Source organism: Aristolochia californica, unplaced genomic scaffold, assembly GCF_029961685.1.
Source record: "Aristolochia californica isolate CCGP_79_NKW_82.1479 unplaced genomic scaffold, dmAriCali1.0.hap1 SCAF_15, whole genome shotgun sequence".
Lineage (NCBI taxonomy): Eukaryota > Viridiplantae > Streptophyta > Magnoliopsida > Piperales > Aristolochiaceae > Aristolochia > Aristolochia californica.
In genome coordinates, this window is record NW_027181826.1 from 50,324 (window position 1) to 64,626 (window position 14,303).

Consider the following 14,303-nt stretch of genomic DNA (forward strand, 5'->3'; position numbering starts at 1 on the left):
TCGGGCGCGAAAGCGAGGGCCGAAGGAATCTTTTCGCCACACGCAACAAGAGGGGAAGAGCGTGCGATAGACTTCCCCAAAACCTAAGCTTTTTTACCCCTTATCAAAATACGTTTTAAAGCAATGATTTCTTAGACAAGTTTTTAATGTTTGATGACACTCCATCCATGCATGCAGGCAACTGATTCTAATACTTCAATATCGAATACCGTTGACTGCAGAGGTGTGAACAAGCAGAAACCCGTTCAGAAAAATTTCTCCTCACTTGGGTCTCGCTAATCTGTTGCCTGCAACTTATTTGAAGAGTTTCAGTTGCTGAAAACCCATTTCACAATCGCAGCTCACGTTGCCTTGAGCATATGAGACATGTAAATTGCATACTAATTCACAAAAGCCTCCACATTTCTGTTATAAAAGGGTCATTCCGTCCGTTGATCGAAGCAAATTTGCTCCGTTCTCACAAGTGAAATCCATTAAAACGTCTGTCCTTAGAGCCAAAGAGATCAAATCAAAGAATCCCACATTTGATGGAGATAAAACTATTCAAATGGCTAGAAGCTACAAAAAAAAATCAATAAAATATTGAAAGAATGAAACAGGCAAAATGAGCCGATTTACATGGGACGTCTTCCACCTGTTTTTACAGGATGATTCTGTTTGTATAGTGTTGGGTTCATCACGAAGGAGAAGATGGAAGGCTTTGATTTCTTGGGCTTCGCCCCAAATATGAACGATCTCAATGGAATGCCAGTGGCGCTCATCCCGTCAACTGGGTTCCTCAAACTGGGGGAATGCTGGAAATTACTATGCTGACTAGTTTTGGAACTTGATGCTCCAAATTTCTGCTTTAGCTTTATAAGGGTCTTCTCAATTTCTGACTGAAGTCCCTTGACATGATCTCGACCTACCTGGAGCTCTTCCGATACCTTGTTATTCTCTTGTTCTATGTTCAACACCTCACCTTGAAATCTCGCAGCATGTAAAGACGAGAACTCCATTTGTTCATCCTCCAACCCAATTGTCGAAACTTTTGAAATCTCTTCTTCAATCTTCGTTAAGGACGATAATTTGCTCTGTAGCTCTTCTTTAAGCAATGCATTTTGCTCTAGCCAGTTAGATAATTCAGTCTGTAGCTCTCTTAGACTTCCGTCCACGCTAGCAACTTCAGATTTCTCCAAAGAGTACGTCGAGTTGGTGGAACTAGATTGTTTTTTGGTCTGCTTCAATTTCGAGCATATTGTTTTTAGCTCCTGTAATGATGTTTGGAATTTCTGTATCTCGTGGACTGAAGCACTAAACCTCAGCCAAAATTCTAAATTTTCCTCTAACAGCTCATCAATATCTCTTCGGAACTTTTCCTCAATTGATGAAGGGGAACTTGGTTCATCAACAACATCCAACAAGATCTCTTCTTCGCCCGGAAGGGCTTCACTGGATTCATGCAATTTTTGTGTTGGGCTCACTTTGTAATTCCTGGGAGTTGACTGGTTGGAATAATCTGTTGTGGGTTCAGGAACCCAAGATCGTGACCTGTCGAACTTGCTGTGACACCTGCCACGTTCTGATTTTCTAATTCCAATCAGATGGGAACCAGAAGTTTCATCAGTGTTCTGCAGAACATTTAGCTTTCCCTTCAGGGATCGAATCTCCAAATCCTTCATGGCGTTTGCACTTTTCAATTCTCTTACTTCTGCCATTGTCCTAAAGATGGTTTCTTGATTCTTTATTTCGACTTCAGAAAGTTTTTTCTTTACGTCCTTAAAATTTCGAAGAATCGATGTGTACTCTGTTAACAAAATCTTTTCTCTCTCTTCAAACCTACTAAAGGATAATTGCTGCCACAATGGATCTTCATAGTGTATCTCAAGTCCTTGTGGGTCTATCGTATGAGGAGCATTACGGCTTTCTTCTTCCTTAACTGGACTCTTCTTCTCGATTTCTTCCTTTTGCAAGGGTTCTTCTGGCGTGGTTTCATTCTGTACCTCCGGTCCTTGTGGGTTTGTTGTCAGAGGAGCATTAGCACTTTCTCCCCCCTCGGTTGAATTCTTCGTCTCTATTTCTTCCTTCAGCTTAGGCTCTTCCAGGGTGTTTTCATACTTTATCTCTGGTCCTTGTGTGTCTATGGTCTGAGGAACACCTCCACTTTTTTCCCCCTTTGTTGAACTCTTATTCTCAAGTTTTTCCTTCTGCTTTGGTTCTTCTGGGATGGTTTTATGTTGTACCTTTGGTCCTTGTGCGTTTATGGTCTCAGAAGCATTAGCATTTCCTTCCCCCCTCGGGGCATTCTTCTTTTCAATTTCTTCCTTCTGCTTAGGCTCTTCTAGGGTGTTTTCATACTGTATCTCTCGTCTTTTTGTGACAGTCGTCTGGGCAGTGGCACTTAGGTCCCCCTTTGCTGAACTCTTCTTCTCAATTTCTTCCTTCCGCTTAGGTTCTGGGGTGGTTTCATATGGTATCTCTTGTCTTTGTGCGTCTCTTGTCTGATGAGCATTAGCGCTTTCATCCCCCTTCAGTGAATTCTTCTTCGCAATTTCTTCCCTCTGCTTAGGTTTTTCTTGGATGGTTTCATACTGTACCTCTTGCCCTAATAGGTCCTTGGTCAGAGGAGCATTAGCACTTTCTTGCCCCTTGGGTGTACTCTTTTTCTCAGTTTCTTCCTTCTGCATATATTCTTGTGGGGGGACTTCAACATCAGTCTTCTTAAATTGACCATCATCTTCTGCAAAAGGGTTGGTATTTTGGACCTCATGTCTACCCTCTTCTGCTCCTTGTACAACATCTTTTATTCTAGTAAAGTCATCTAAAAGGGTTACCTGAGTTTGATTTTCTTTGCATGGTTCATGCAATTGAATTCTAGGCGTAGCAATCTTTTGGCTCTTCTCTTCTTGGAACAAACCCTTGTTCTCAGCCTCTTCACTCTGTTTTGGTGTTTGAAGTTTCTCTGAGAAGTCATCAAGGTCAGAGCAAGCTTCATCGAAGTGGGTCTGGATTTGACTTTTGTCATCCTTAATTGAGAGAAAAGAATCCTGAACCTCATGTAATCTGTCTTCCATCTCTTTTAGCTTCTCATTTGAGTCATCAATCAAATGGGCCTTGTGTTCTTCCAAGGTCTGCAACTGCTTCTGGAGCTCGTAATTATCTGATCTTAATCTCTTCATGACAGCAGTCTGTGAAGAAACTGTGTTTTCCAAACTAAGTACTTGATTTACAAGCTCATCAATCTTCTCTGCCAGCTCAGATACAGGAAGAGAAGAATCAGAATTCATTTCAAAGTGATCTTTCACTTTCTCTTGTTCAGATTTCAATCCATCAATCTCTAGACTGAGACTGTCCAAATCCTCCTTTAAGTTTCTAACAGAAGACTTAGAGATGTTAGCTTCATCGCAAGTCTTCTTACTCGCTAAAGGATTTGCAACTGACTCCCCTTCTAGAGCCTTTAGTTTCTCTTCAATAGTCTTCAAATTTTCACATTCAGTTTTTGCCTCTTCTGAAGATCTTTTTTGTTGCTCATGCAATCTTACCAAGGTCTCCTCACAGGACTTCAGAGCCGTTGTTGCCATTAAAGCTCGAGCTTCATCATCCTCAATCACTGCTTCTACATTGAACTCATCTTTCAAATAACACACTTTGTCCTGCATCTCTGTTATCTGATCCTCGATACCCCAATACTGTTCAATCGTACTCTCATATGAGCTTTTCAGAAACTCCTTTTCTGTCTGGAACACCAAGATTTCCTTTTGAAGCTTATTTATCTCCTCTCTTGCCTTGTCATTAATCATATTAAAACTGGGAGTATTCTGGGCTTGTGGTCTTTTGGGAGGTAATCGAGGCTTCATCCCTTTCTCTGGAATCTTCAAATCTGGTTTAGGGATACCCGGTATATTTTTTGGAGCTTTTGTAGGGGCCACATTAGGTACCATGTTTTTCTGAAAATCTTCTTCATCATCTTCTTCATCCATAGAGAATTGAACTTGGTCAGGGAACATATTTGCTATGGTGCTATTGGCATTTTGTAACTCTCCTGAGATGTGCTCATATCTTTCGGCCAAGGCTCTGTAGGCCCGATAACTTTCTTGGACAAAATTTATCAACTCAGGCCGCTTCCTGTAGTACATTTCAGCTTTCTTGGCAAACGAGTCAGCTTCCTCTTCAATAAGCTTAAGGATGGAAGCAACCTTTTCCTCCATCTCTGCAAATAACAATTGCATCACATATAATAAGCTTTAATGTTACTTACTACTGCTCTTGTTGCTACAGCTACTACTATAATCATTAACACCTCCTCCAGTAGTTGCTACTGCTACTACTATTATAATTAACACCTCCTACAGTAGTTGCTACTGTTATTACTATTATCATTAACACCTTCTACAATCAACAATTTCATCACATATGAGCAGTTAATGCCACCATTGCTCTTCTTGAAACTCTTACCATTACCAATAGCATGAGAGATTACCATAATGCTCAATTTTTTTGAGCTTATCATGTAGTTCATGAACAAAGCTATAATATAAGTGAATCTTCATAGAGAAATAGAAACATTTCTATCGATGCAATTGCCTATCATAAAACAGACAAAAAGAAATTTTGTGAAGAACAGAATAAAAAAGATGAAAAATCAACTTACTTTAAGAAAATTATTATGAAATTATGATTTTTTCCCCTTCAGTCTGCTTTCGGTGCGATTCTAGTTTCCCATATTGTCATCCTTACGTTATTTTCCTTTTATCTTCTCTCTTTCTTCCATTCAACATTGAAAGGTATTTTACTACTTCTATTATACCAAACCAATCAATTAAGAAAAAGTTAGAAGTCACCACTTTCTGAGGCTGTCAAAAACTATGACGTTGATATATGAGAAGAAGAACAAATCGGTTGTTCAATCCATCTCCCTTCCCCTTTTACCATAAATAAAAGAACAAAGAATGAGACTCCACTAAGCCAATTCGTTATGGGCACTCTCTCTCTCTAGATCTCTGTCTGTCTGTCTGTCTGTCTGTTTTGGATTATCATTCAAAACCCATGATCAGAAATGATGAAGAACATACCTTGGAGGCTTTGCTCCAGCCATTTGGATTGCTTTGTCCTGATGTGGCTTACCCACCACCAAGAGTAGGCATTACTCGCGGCTCTCTGCAACATTTTCCCAGATTGTCTCTCTCTCTCTCTCTGACTCTACCTTCTTTTTCGCCCTAAGAGAAATACAGTGAATCCGCCATGGAAGAGAGAAACCCAACCTGCTATCCGCATCTCTATTTACCTGGGACTAGTCTATGCAGGAAAGGCGTAAAATTCTTCAGGAAGAACATAAAAAAAGAAAAAGGGTAGAGCTAAAAATGAAAGGTTGTTAGTGGCTATAAATGGAGGATTTGAATTCATGACGCTAAGTCCTAAAGGACCGACAGCGTCCCGAGACATGTGGAGAGATGGGTAAACCTCTGGAGAGATATTGAAGGAGGTGAATTCGAATTTTTAGGAAGTTATTAGCCATCAGAAGAACTACATGCTCGGATTTACAGGGACTTCTTGGAGGCATGGATGATTCGAAAGCAGAGCAAGTCTAGAAGGAGCCGAACCAGCACGCTGACTGTCTTTCGAAGGTTGAAATTAAATTGAACTGATCGCAATAACGTGTTTGTTTGAAGAACTGCATGCCACCCTTTGTAGCTCTCAAGTAGAAGGCACTGCCATGGGATAGCAGAGGGTAGTGGTCGCACATAATCCTTCCAAGTTAAAAATGCTTTTAGAATCTAGTTAGCTAAGCTTGGGGAGTCCGTTGTAGCCACTGGCCTGCGGTAGCATGTGTTTTGGCTTATGTCGTCTCGTCTGTAATGGATGTCTAGCCTTTGTTTTGCTTTCGTTGTATGAATGAATGATAACGAATGCTTGTTCAGGTTTTCTGTTCGAGAAAAATCTTGATTTCATGCAAACTGTTATGCTCTCATCCAAATAAATGTATGATTGTGTGATCGTAACAGATTTAAAGACGTTCATGGGAAAAATTATCCAACACAACACTCTGGGGTGGGTTTAGGGTGGAGTCAAATAAGGAATGAAGCAAGGAATGCGACTCAACCAGACCAGATGTTGGCAAGCAAGGGGTTGTCCCATCACCTCGTTATCCAGGATAGTGTGAGGAGTCAAAAAATGTGTTTGGTTAATTCTTTTTTTTAATAATATTGTTTGTCTTATAAATAGGAAAAAAATTTATGAAGATATAAATTATTCTCTTTGAAAGAGTAAATAAGAATTATTTATAAACCAAACTACCCCTTATTATTTTGCATAATTTCATATAATGTATCTCATGTAAATGAATGGGTAGAGTAGAGGGACCAATTTCCACATCTCAAGTGAGACCCATGTCACAGTCCTATACAAAAAATGGACTTACTTAATAAGGGCCTACATATTTAATTGCATGCCTATTTTATAAATTAGGCAAGAATTCAGTCATGATGGACTAAAGGTATTTTCAATTCATTAATTATGATTATAGACATGTTATATACGGGGCCCACTTAATCCTACAAACTTGTGGGCCAACAGTATACATATTTATTATAAAATTCAATGGTGGAAAAACAATATTTAGGTAATTTATCTTTATAATATGTCTCTTAGAATTATGACTGAATATATTGTGTGATTTTTGCATGTAATTCTAAGTTCCTTAAAAGTACTTGTAGAGTACATTTCCTTTAAAGAAGTATTTCTAGAAGTAAAGACCTCCTTAAAAAGAAATTTTATGTATGGAAGTCATCTCCAATTGTTACATTATAATAGTCATTGATTTTCATATCAATAGTCTAATTTGAAAAACTTCCCACATAGCCAACTAAGCAAAGCTCCTCGAGTGCATTTGTTTTAAAATCCAATAATGTAGAGCTGCTGAATTGTTAGGAGATTCACATTAAGATTGAGTGTTATAATTTTAATATGCTCGATTGTTATATTTGCTTAACAAGAAGCTTAAGTATGATTCAACTAGAAAAACAAGCCACCCTTTTATGTAAATCAATCCAAACTTGTTAAGTTTATTGAAAGTTGTGGCAAAATCTCTTAATTGGGTCTATGTTTGTACCTAGAAGCTACTAATCATAAGTGCTGAAGTGTTTAGACATGTGCTAATTGAACCTCTTGAGGTTCTTTATTGTAGATGTCATTTGGCTGATTATAAAATTTAATTCCAAAGCAAGAGTTTTTGGGAGTGGAGTACAAATTCGAGAAATTGATTATGAACCGCTATAAAAATTCATGTTGCAGTGGTTGATTACTTTTTACTCTGGTTTAAATGTCTTAAGTGAAATAAAATATAAATTAGTCATAGAAATTGATAAACCTATCCCCCCCTCCCCCCTCTAGGTTTATCTTTATAGGACTTTACAGGAGATTCCTCCATTTTCACACCTTTCTTCCTTTGCACAATTTTTTTAATAGTAAGAGAGCTTTTTATTGAGGGGAGGAGGAGGAGGGAGGTTAAAAACACCTCAATCAAATGAGAGGTGCCAAATACTACCATGAAAATGAAAAGAAAAAAAAATCACATTATAAAATTGTAAAAATTATGTTGTCTTTCTTAACATGATCTTTGGCAAACGCATCTACTACAATATTTACATATCTGGAAATGTTCTCCCACTTAATATTTAATTATCAACGACATCCATTATATTTAGAAGTTGTTATAGTGGGTCAATAACTTTGTTACACCAAATTTATTACACCAACAACATCACTTTCAATAATAAATTTTGGGATTCATAAAAGCAATGTGAAGGCTTCTGGAGGAGCCTAATGAAAGAGGACTAGTCTATGTAGACTTTTGAGATTCGTAATAGCAACATGAAGGGCTTGGAGAAGTCTAGTAGTCTGGGGTTTCCCTTCGTAGTCATGAATAAAACCACCATACACATAAGGTTGGATTACCAAGGGAGCAGTTAGCAGTACTCAATTCAATAGTTTCCTTAGGAGGGTTTATGGGGGTCAAAGCTTCAACCACCATGTTCTTAAATAAGTAGGGATATTATTATATTTTTTATATTATTTAAGTCATAAATAGGGGAAGTAGGGTCTCTAAATTTTAGCATGGTATTAGAGCAGTGATTTTGAAATGAAGAAAAAAAGAAGATAGAGAAAAAGAAAGGAAAGAAGGGGAAGAAGAGAAAAAAAAAGATAAGGTTTAAACATTTTTAGATTTTTATCATATTTGTGTTTCTTCATTAAGTTGTACTGCACAATTGTGTTCTATAAGCATAGCATCTTCACCCAAAAAAATTTGAAATTCGAAGAGTACTAAATGACTTGCTCCCAAGTCTAGCTTACTTCATGTCTTCTTGCCATCCATCCCACTGTTTATCTTCCTCTATCATGCAGTTTTCGCCGTTAGCTCATGGAGGCCCTCCTTGGGCGGCATTGTCACAACGCCTCCCTATACAACATGCAATTGCAGGTGGAAAGTTGAGTCCAAGGCTCATCCTAAAATAACTAGCCAAGTTAGGAAATATATTTTTGAACTAATAAACCCAAGATCTTTGTAATCACTAACCCATATAAAACTACTCTTTAATACTCCCACTCACGTGTTGGCTTGCTTTTGTGGTTCTTACACGTGAACAATTTGGGTAGAGGTCTACTATGGGTACTTGCTCTGATACCATGTTAGAAGTTTTGTCCAAGGCCCATCCCAAAATGATTAGCTAAGTTAGTAAGTTTTTTTTTCCCCAACTAATAAACCTAAGGCCTTTGTAATCACTAATTTGTGTGAAACTATTCTTTTAAGACTCTCCTTCACGTTTTGGCCCTTTTTGTGGCTCCTACAAGTGGATAGTTTGAGTAGAGGCCCACGTATGAGCACATGTTATTTTACGATGTGAAGTTGGGTCTAAGGCCCATCCCAAAATGACTAATCAAGTTAGAAAACTTTTCTCCAAACTAATAAACCTAAGATCTTTGCACTCACTAATTCATGTGAGAGTATTCTTTAATAGTAGTACAGTGTGAAAATATATATTATAAGTATTTAATAAAATAATTACAATTACAACTTTAATATAATGTAATTTTTATATTTTTTAAAAATAATTGAATTTTATACAACACCAATTTTATATGTTAAGTGATGTTTTATTTATAATAAAATATTAATTGACATGATAAAATACTAAAATAATGACTATAATTATAATTATATTTAGACAATCCGTAATTATTAATAATTTTTGTGGCTTTCAACTTTCATGCAAACATAAGCCACGGTACACGGCTATTTACAACAGTACCAACACGGCCATTGAAAGTGTTTAGAGGGTAAACTCCTCTGGAGGATCCCTAAAAATTGATGGTTTTTTCATCAACACTTCATTGTATAATGGAACATTTGAGAGAAATTCTCAATATATCCTCCTACATTTGATACATCCCACAAGATATATCTTCGTTCCAGTTGCAGATTCTAACCAATGGAGGAAAGATATTGTGATCAATCTAGGGATCTTCCTTGACCAAATATGAGAATTTTCTTACCCTTCAAGAGTCTTCCAAATCAGTAGTAAGTTATATGTGATCGAGGGAAACAAGGTCTTGAGAATCTTCTGGAATACTGGACAAAAAGTAAGTGAACTTCCACATACATCTTTTACTTGAACAGCATCAATGTCACTGCACTCTCTCTCCGTCTCAATAGAATGGGATTTTTCTTTTTACAGTGGAGATGGAGACTGTGTTCTCTGGAATGGCATTCTTGAGAACCTCAGGAGGATTACAAGTGTATGGTGTCCAAGTCATTGACAAACTCTCATTGGTCCCATTTCTGTTATGTTCTTCGGGTTAGCGCTTCCTTTTGGACCTCTTTCATACATTAGCTAGTAGATACTCTGAGGAGCAAACCACACCATCTTCACCAAGTTTTTTTGTTTGTTGCATTATAGCAGACCCAGTGATGTGACGACGAATGGAAGCATATCAGTCATCTAAAGTGCTCTCCTCCTCTCTTCCAAGATAATCAAGTGAAAGTGATGAAGTGAAGTGACACGGAGAGTTTGCTAGTGTTTTCAAGCTACGTTGGGTAGCATTTGACAGGCAGTTGGCAAGGCAGGCGTTGAACGGAGTTGAGATATCTGAACTGTCTGCAGTCCAAAAAAAGCTTAAACATGGAGCCAGTCTGGTTGTCTGTATATGCTCTATGCTCTAGAGCATGGCCCAGTGCATGGTGGTGGAACCAGACTCATCAGAGACATCAGCACGTGTAAAGAAAAGATGAGAAAGAGAATGATGGTAATCATAGAAAACAAGAGAAACCCAGGAAAACTTGAGTGCTACTTCCAGTTTTAGAAAGATATAGTTGGGAAGAAACGACCAGTCTAAAGGCAATCAAATACTGTAGTAAGGTAACTGCTCTGGTAATGGAAATGGCCTGGTAGCTTCTTTTTTAGGTTGAGAATCACTTCCGAGTCACCATCTTCTAGCTGCTTTAGATAAGATTCTGAAATGTATAGAGCTTCGTGGTTGCTGATTGGGATTAGGACAGGAAAACTAACAGGTAATCTTCAAACACAATAATGCAGGCAGAAACGTGAAGCAAATGAGAGACGCAGTAGGAAAATGTCATTCTGGATGAGAAAATCCATAGTCATGACTGTGAAGGCTTCCAAGAAGCTTATTTTGTTTGGTATGGGTTTTTATCAGTCTTCAAAAGGTTTTCTCCCCGATAATTCTTTTGACGACTAATCTTGATTCATCTGCCTTGGCCACAACGTATGACAAAAAATTAAGATATTTTCCAACACTACAAGCTCCATTATGCAGGCATAGATGGTTCCGACGCTGCAGTCAACAATCTCCACTGTGGGGTTTTAGCCCAGCACAGTCTTCCCAACAGCGCCACATGTTCAGTAGTCTGTGTACAAAAACAAAGCTAGGCAGCCCCACCTGGTGTCCTTTGGCTTTTGGCGGTCCTAGAAAAGAAGATAATGCGGCGCCTCTGTCATATTTTCTTTGATTTTCTGCTTCGAAGAAGATGGATCTCTCCGTCATCTACAGTAGAGAGATATTCTCCCCACTCTCATGCCGGCGGAGTTCATTACAGTGATTGTACAAAAATGACAATTACTTTCATTCATTTAGAGTTAAGGTAATGCCAAAATAAAATGTAACGAAAACCCATAGATAGAATGGTTCCAAATCAATGGCTCTCATTCATAAGCCAATCTGCTGAGCTGAAACGATGTTTCAACTTTCAACAAATTCCAATTAACTGTTTTATGATTACACTAAGAAAAAGAATTAAAAAGGTCATGTACTTATTGCTTAATAAGAGACTTCTTAATTTTGGCTAGATAAATCCCATATAAATCCTATGCTAGATAAATTTCAATTCATTTTGTTTTGCTCTGTGAGAGCTGATTTTGACACAATGATATGCTATATGTGCTTAATCATAGCTGCTAAAGTGCACAGTACTCACCTTTCAAGCTTAGAATCCCAGCAGAACGATACAAACAAGCTTCAGTGATGCACCCACAGAGATAAAACATTCAGCCTAAACTAAGCTCATTCACTCTAGACACCTTTGCTTAGTCATTCTTAGCACAGCCAGAAAGTACAAACTGTTTAGTTCCTGTCTTCCATGGATGCAACAGCCAACTCACAACCAGAAAGGTTTCTATTAATCGTACAGAAGCCCCTTCTGTGATGGACCATGGCAATCATGTATTGTGCTCTTCAGGGTCGCACGCAATCATCCATCTCAATTGCCAAGTGTATGGTAGAATCCTCTTGTTGATCCATACATACTGAAGCAAAACCCCACTGCCCTGGAATCTTTGCTACAAACTGTCGGTGAATTTGACCTTCATTATAGTCCTGTAAGTCCCACAAGTTGGGTTTTGTCTTTCCAATACATCCAGGACGAACGGACCAGTTAAGCTCTGTAACTTTTTACTTTGTTGGGAATGGGAACAGGAGGCCTTTACTGGAGAAGATGGAAGAAGTTGTCCTCAACTGCGATATGATTTTTACTGCTTTTGGTGCACTTTGGAACGTGGATGACTGCTAAGTGACATCACCAGATCGGAGGCAAACGAATGTAACTGCCACCTATATGGTCGGCACAGCAAGGATGTTAAAGATAAAAAAGATTCTGGTGAGTGCATGCCCATTAAAGGAGAAAGGGAAGTAAAGCAAGAGAAACCCAGAAAAGAAATATTTCTACCAGAACTCTGGCATTATTTAAGGGCACCCACTAGCTACAAGGAATCAACTTTACATGCCATGAAGCACATCACTGTAAACAATTGTACCGCTAGTGATGAAGTCTGCTGAGTTTGAAGTTCTAGGATCCACTTACATGACTACCCATTGTCACCTCAGATTTTTTGGACTCAAAACCCTTCTTAGGTAACAGAAGTGCTTACGAAATCCTCTCCTTCGACATCTCTACCACTACTTTTCATGCGACCGATAAAACGTACTTATCTCATGAGATACATTGTAAATTGTCTTGCTTCAACAAAGTTCACTGGATCTTGTCCATGGAGATGAACAAATTAGATGGAGGCAGCGTTTGGTCTTCCAGGGCATTTGTTGTATCCAGAGGCTCAAAAACTAAACTGTATGGTTGAAGAAGTTCCAGCATGAGAAACTGTAGTACCTGACAACCGTTGAAGTGCCTTTCTGTGGCTCAGCTCTATTCATGTTAATAACGTCAAACTACACTTGCAGCCAATCTCTTCCAGATATTCATAACATGTCAAGTCAAAAACGAAGTCTGTCTGGGTTCACCTCATGACAAAGCAATGTGATTAACAACGTCAAATATATGGTATCTGGTCTTCATTTCTTCTGATATCTACAGCAGCAGAAAAAAGGGAAAGAACGAAACTAGTTTGACAAGACATGAAACGAGAGCAAAAATCAACAAAGCAAAGTGACGGTAAACCTAGTCTTATTCCTTTTCGCTCTGTCACATGTATTATAGAGCAACAGCTATGGTTAAAAACAAAAAATAACATTAATTTCTGATCCATTTTCCTTCCTTTGTCTAAAGTCTAAAAAACTTTTATCTGCCTATGATATATCATTATTCAAACCTCAAAAGCTCTACAAATATCAAAAGAAGTTACAACCAGATCAATCACGCAGCCATAATGGAGAACAATCATGGAATGAACTTTCCAGAACATCAAAATCCTGTCATCGGTGGTGGGTCCCATTCTGCAGAATACAATTTTTACTTTGTAAGTGGGACATAGCCAGGAGCACGAATCACTCAGTTGATGGACTAATGGCAGCTTTTTTCACTTTGTCTCTGATCTTTGGCTTTTCTTAGGTGCCCAGATGAGGTATGCACCAGCTTCATTTATATCATCTTCAGTCTCCCCATTGAAGCTGAAATCCATTGATGCAGTGGATGAAGCTTAGTAGGATATCTCTATCATCTACAGAGCAGTAATGTTTCCTCCTTTCCTCCATTGCTATGTGACAATGACAGTGGTGCACCAAAACAGCAGTAGCTAGAGATTACTGTTTACTGCTACCCAGCATGGCCAAACACTTGGCGCAGCCATGTTTCTCAAAACTGAAACTCTAGCTGGACACTGTAAATGGAGTCAAAAGTTTACATTGGTGGCTTAGCCTGATTCTTGTGTACTTGGCACCGTGGTCCAGATCCTCCAGATCATGGGATACACAGGCACGTGTACGGCGATGACGAGAAGGACGGCTTAACATTGACAGCCAAGATGAGAGAGTGGTATTAGGTAAGAGGATTTAAGGGGGTTAGTCCAAAATGAAGCAAATATGAATTACCTGCGCATTACTCCGTTCATTCGATTAGAGCGTTAGTGGTGAATGAGCGCATCTTCATTTGAATCACGCCAGGTAATCTTCTTAGGCAAAAATCAGGGAATCGTATTTTATACCTATTTTGCAAATCATTCACATGAAGCAATCATGTGAGACGTGTCTCTCCCTCCCCCGCCGAATTTTTTTCCTCATTTCCCTCTGTTCTCCCTCTCTCTCGACCTTCCTCTCCCGAAAATTATTTCTCCCGCTCTCTTCTCCCTCTTGGCTTTTCTTCCTTCTCGACCTTCCTCCCTCGATTTTTTTCCCTCTATCTTCTCCATCTCGTCCTCCGTCGCAAAGCCGCTATTGTAGAGCATGGGACGTCGAGCCTCTATTGCAGGGCCTCTCGGCCTCCCTCTCTTCTCCCTCTTGGCGTACTATCGGAGCGCTGCCTTCGTTGCCGTTGTCTCTCACCATTATCGATGCCGTGAGGAAGACGAGTTAAGAAAAATGAAAGC

At 38.9% G+C, this 14,303-nt stretch overlaps 1 protein-coding gene across 1 annotated transcript; it reads right to left on the reverse strand.

Moving 5' to 3' along the window:
• Positions 1-614: 614 nt before the first annotated feature.
• Positions 615-13,400, reverse strand: LOC137952064 (protein NETWORKED 2D-like). The gene is made up of 4 exons (XM_068799131.1): positions 13,303-13,400; positions 13,092-13,215; positions 5,052-5,178; positions 615-4,189 (listed from the first exon to the last, which is right to left on the reverse strand). Exons 1-4 carry the CDS (start codon positions 13,398-13,400, stop codon positions 615-617), a joined length of 3,924 nt encoding a protein of 1,307 aa, XP_068655232.1.
• Between the last annotated feature and the right edge of the window lie 903 nt (positions 13,401-14,303).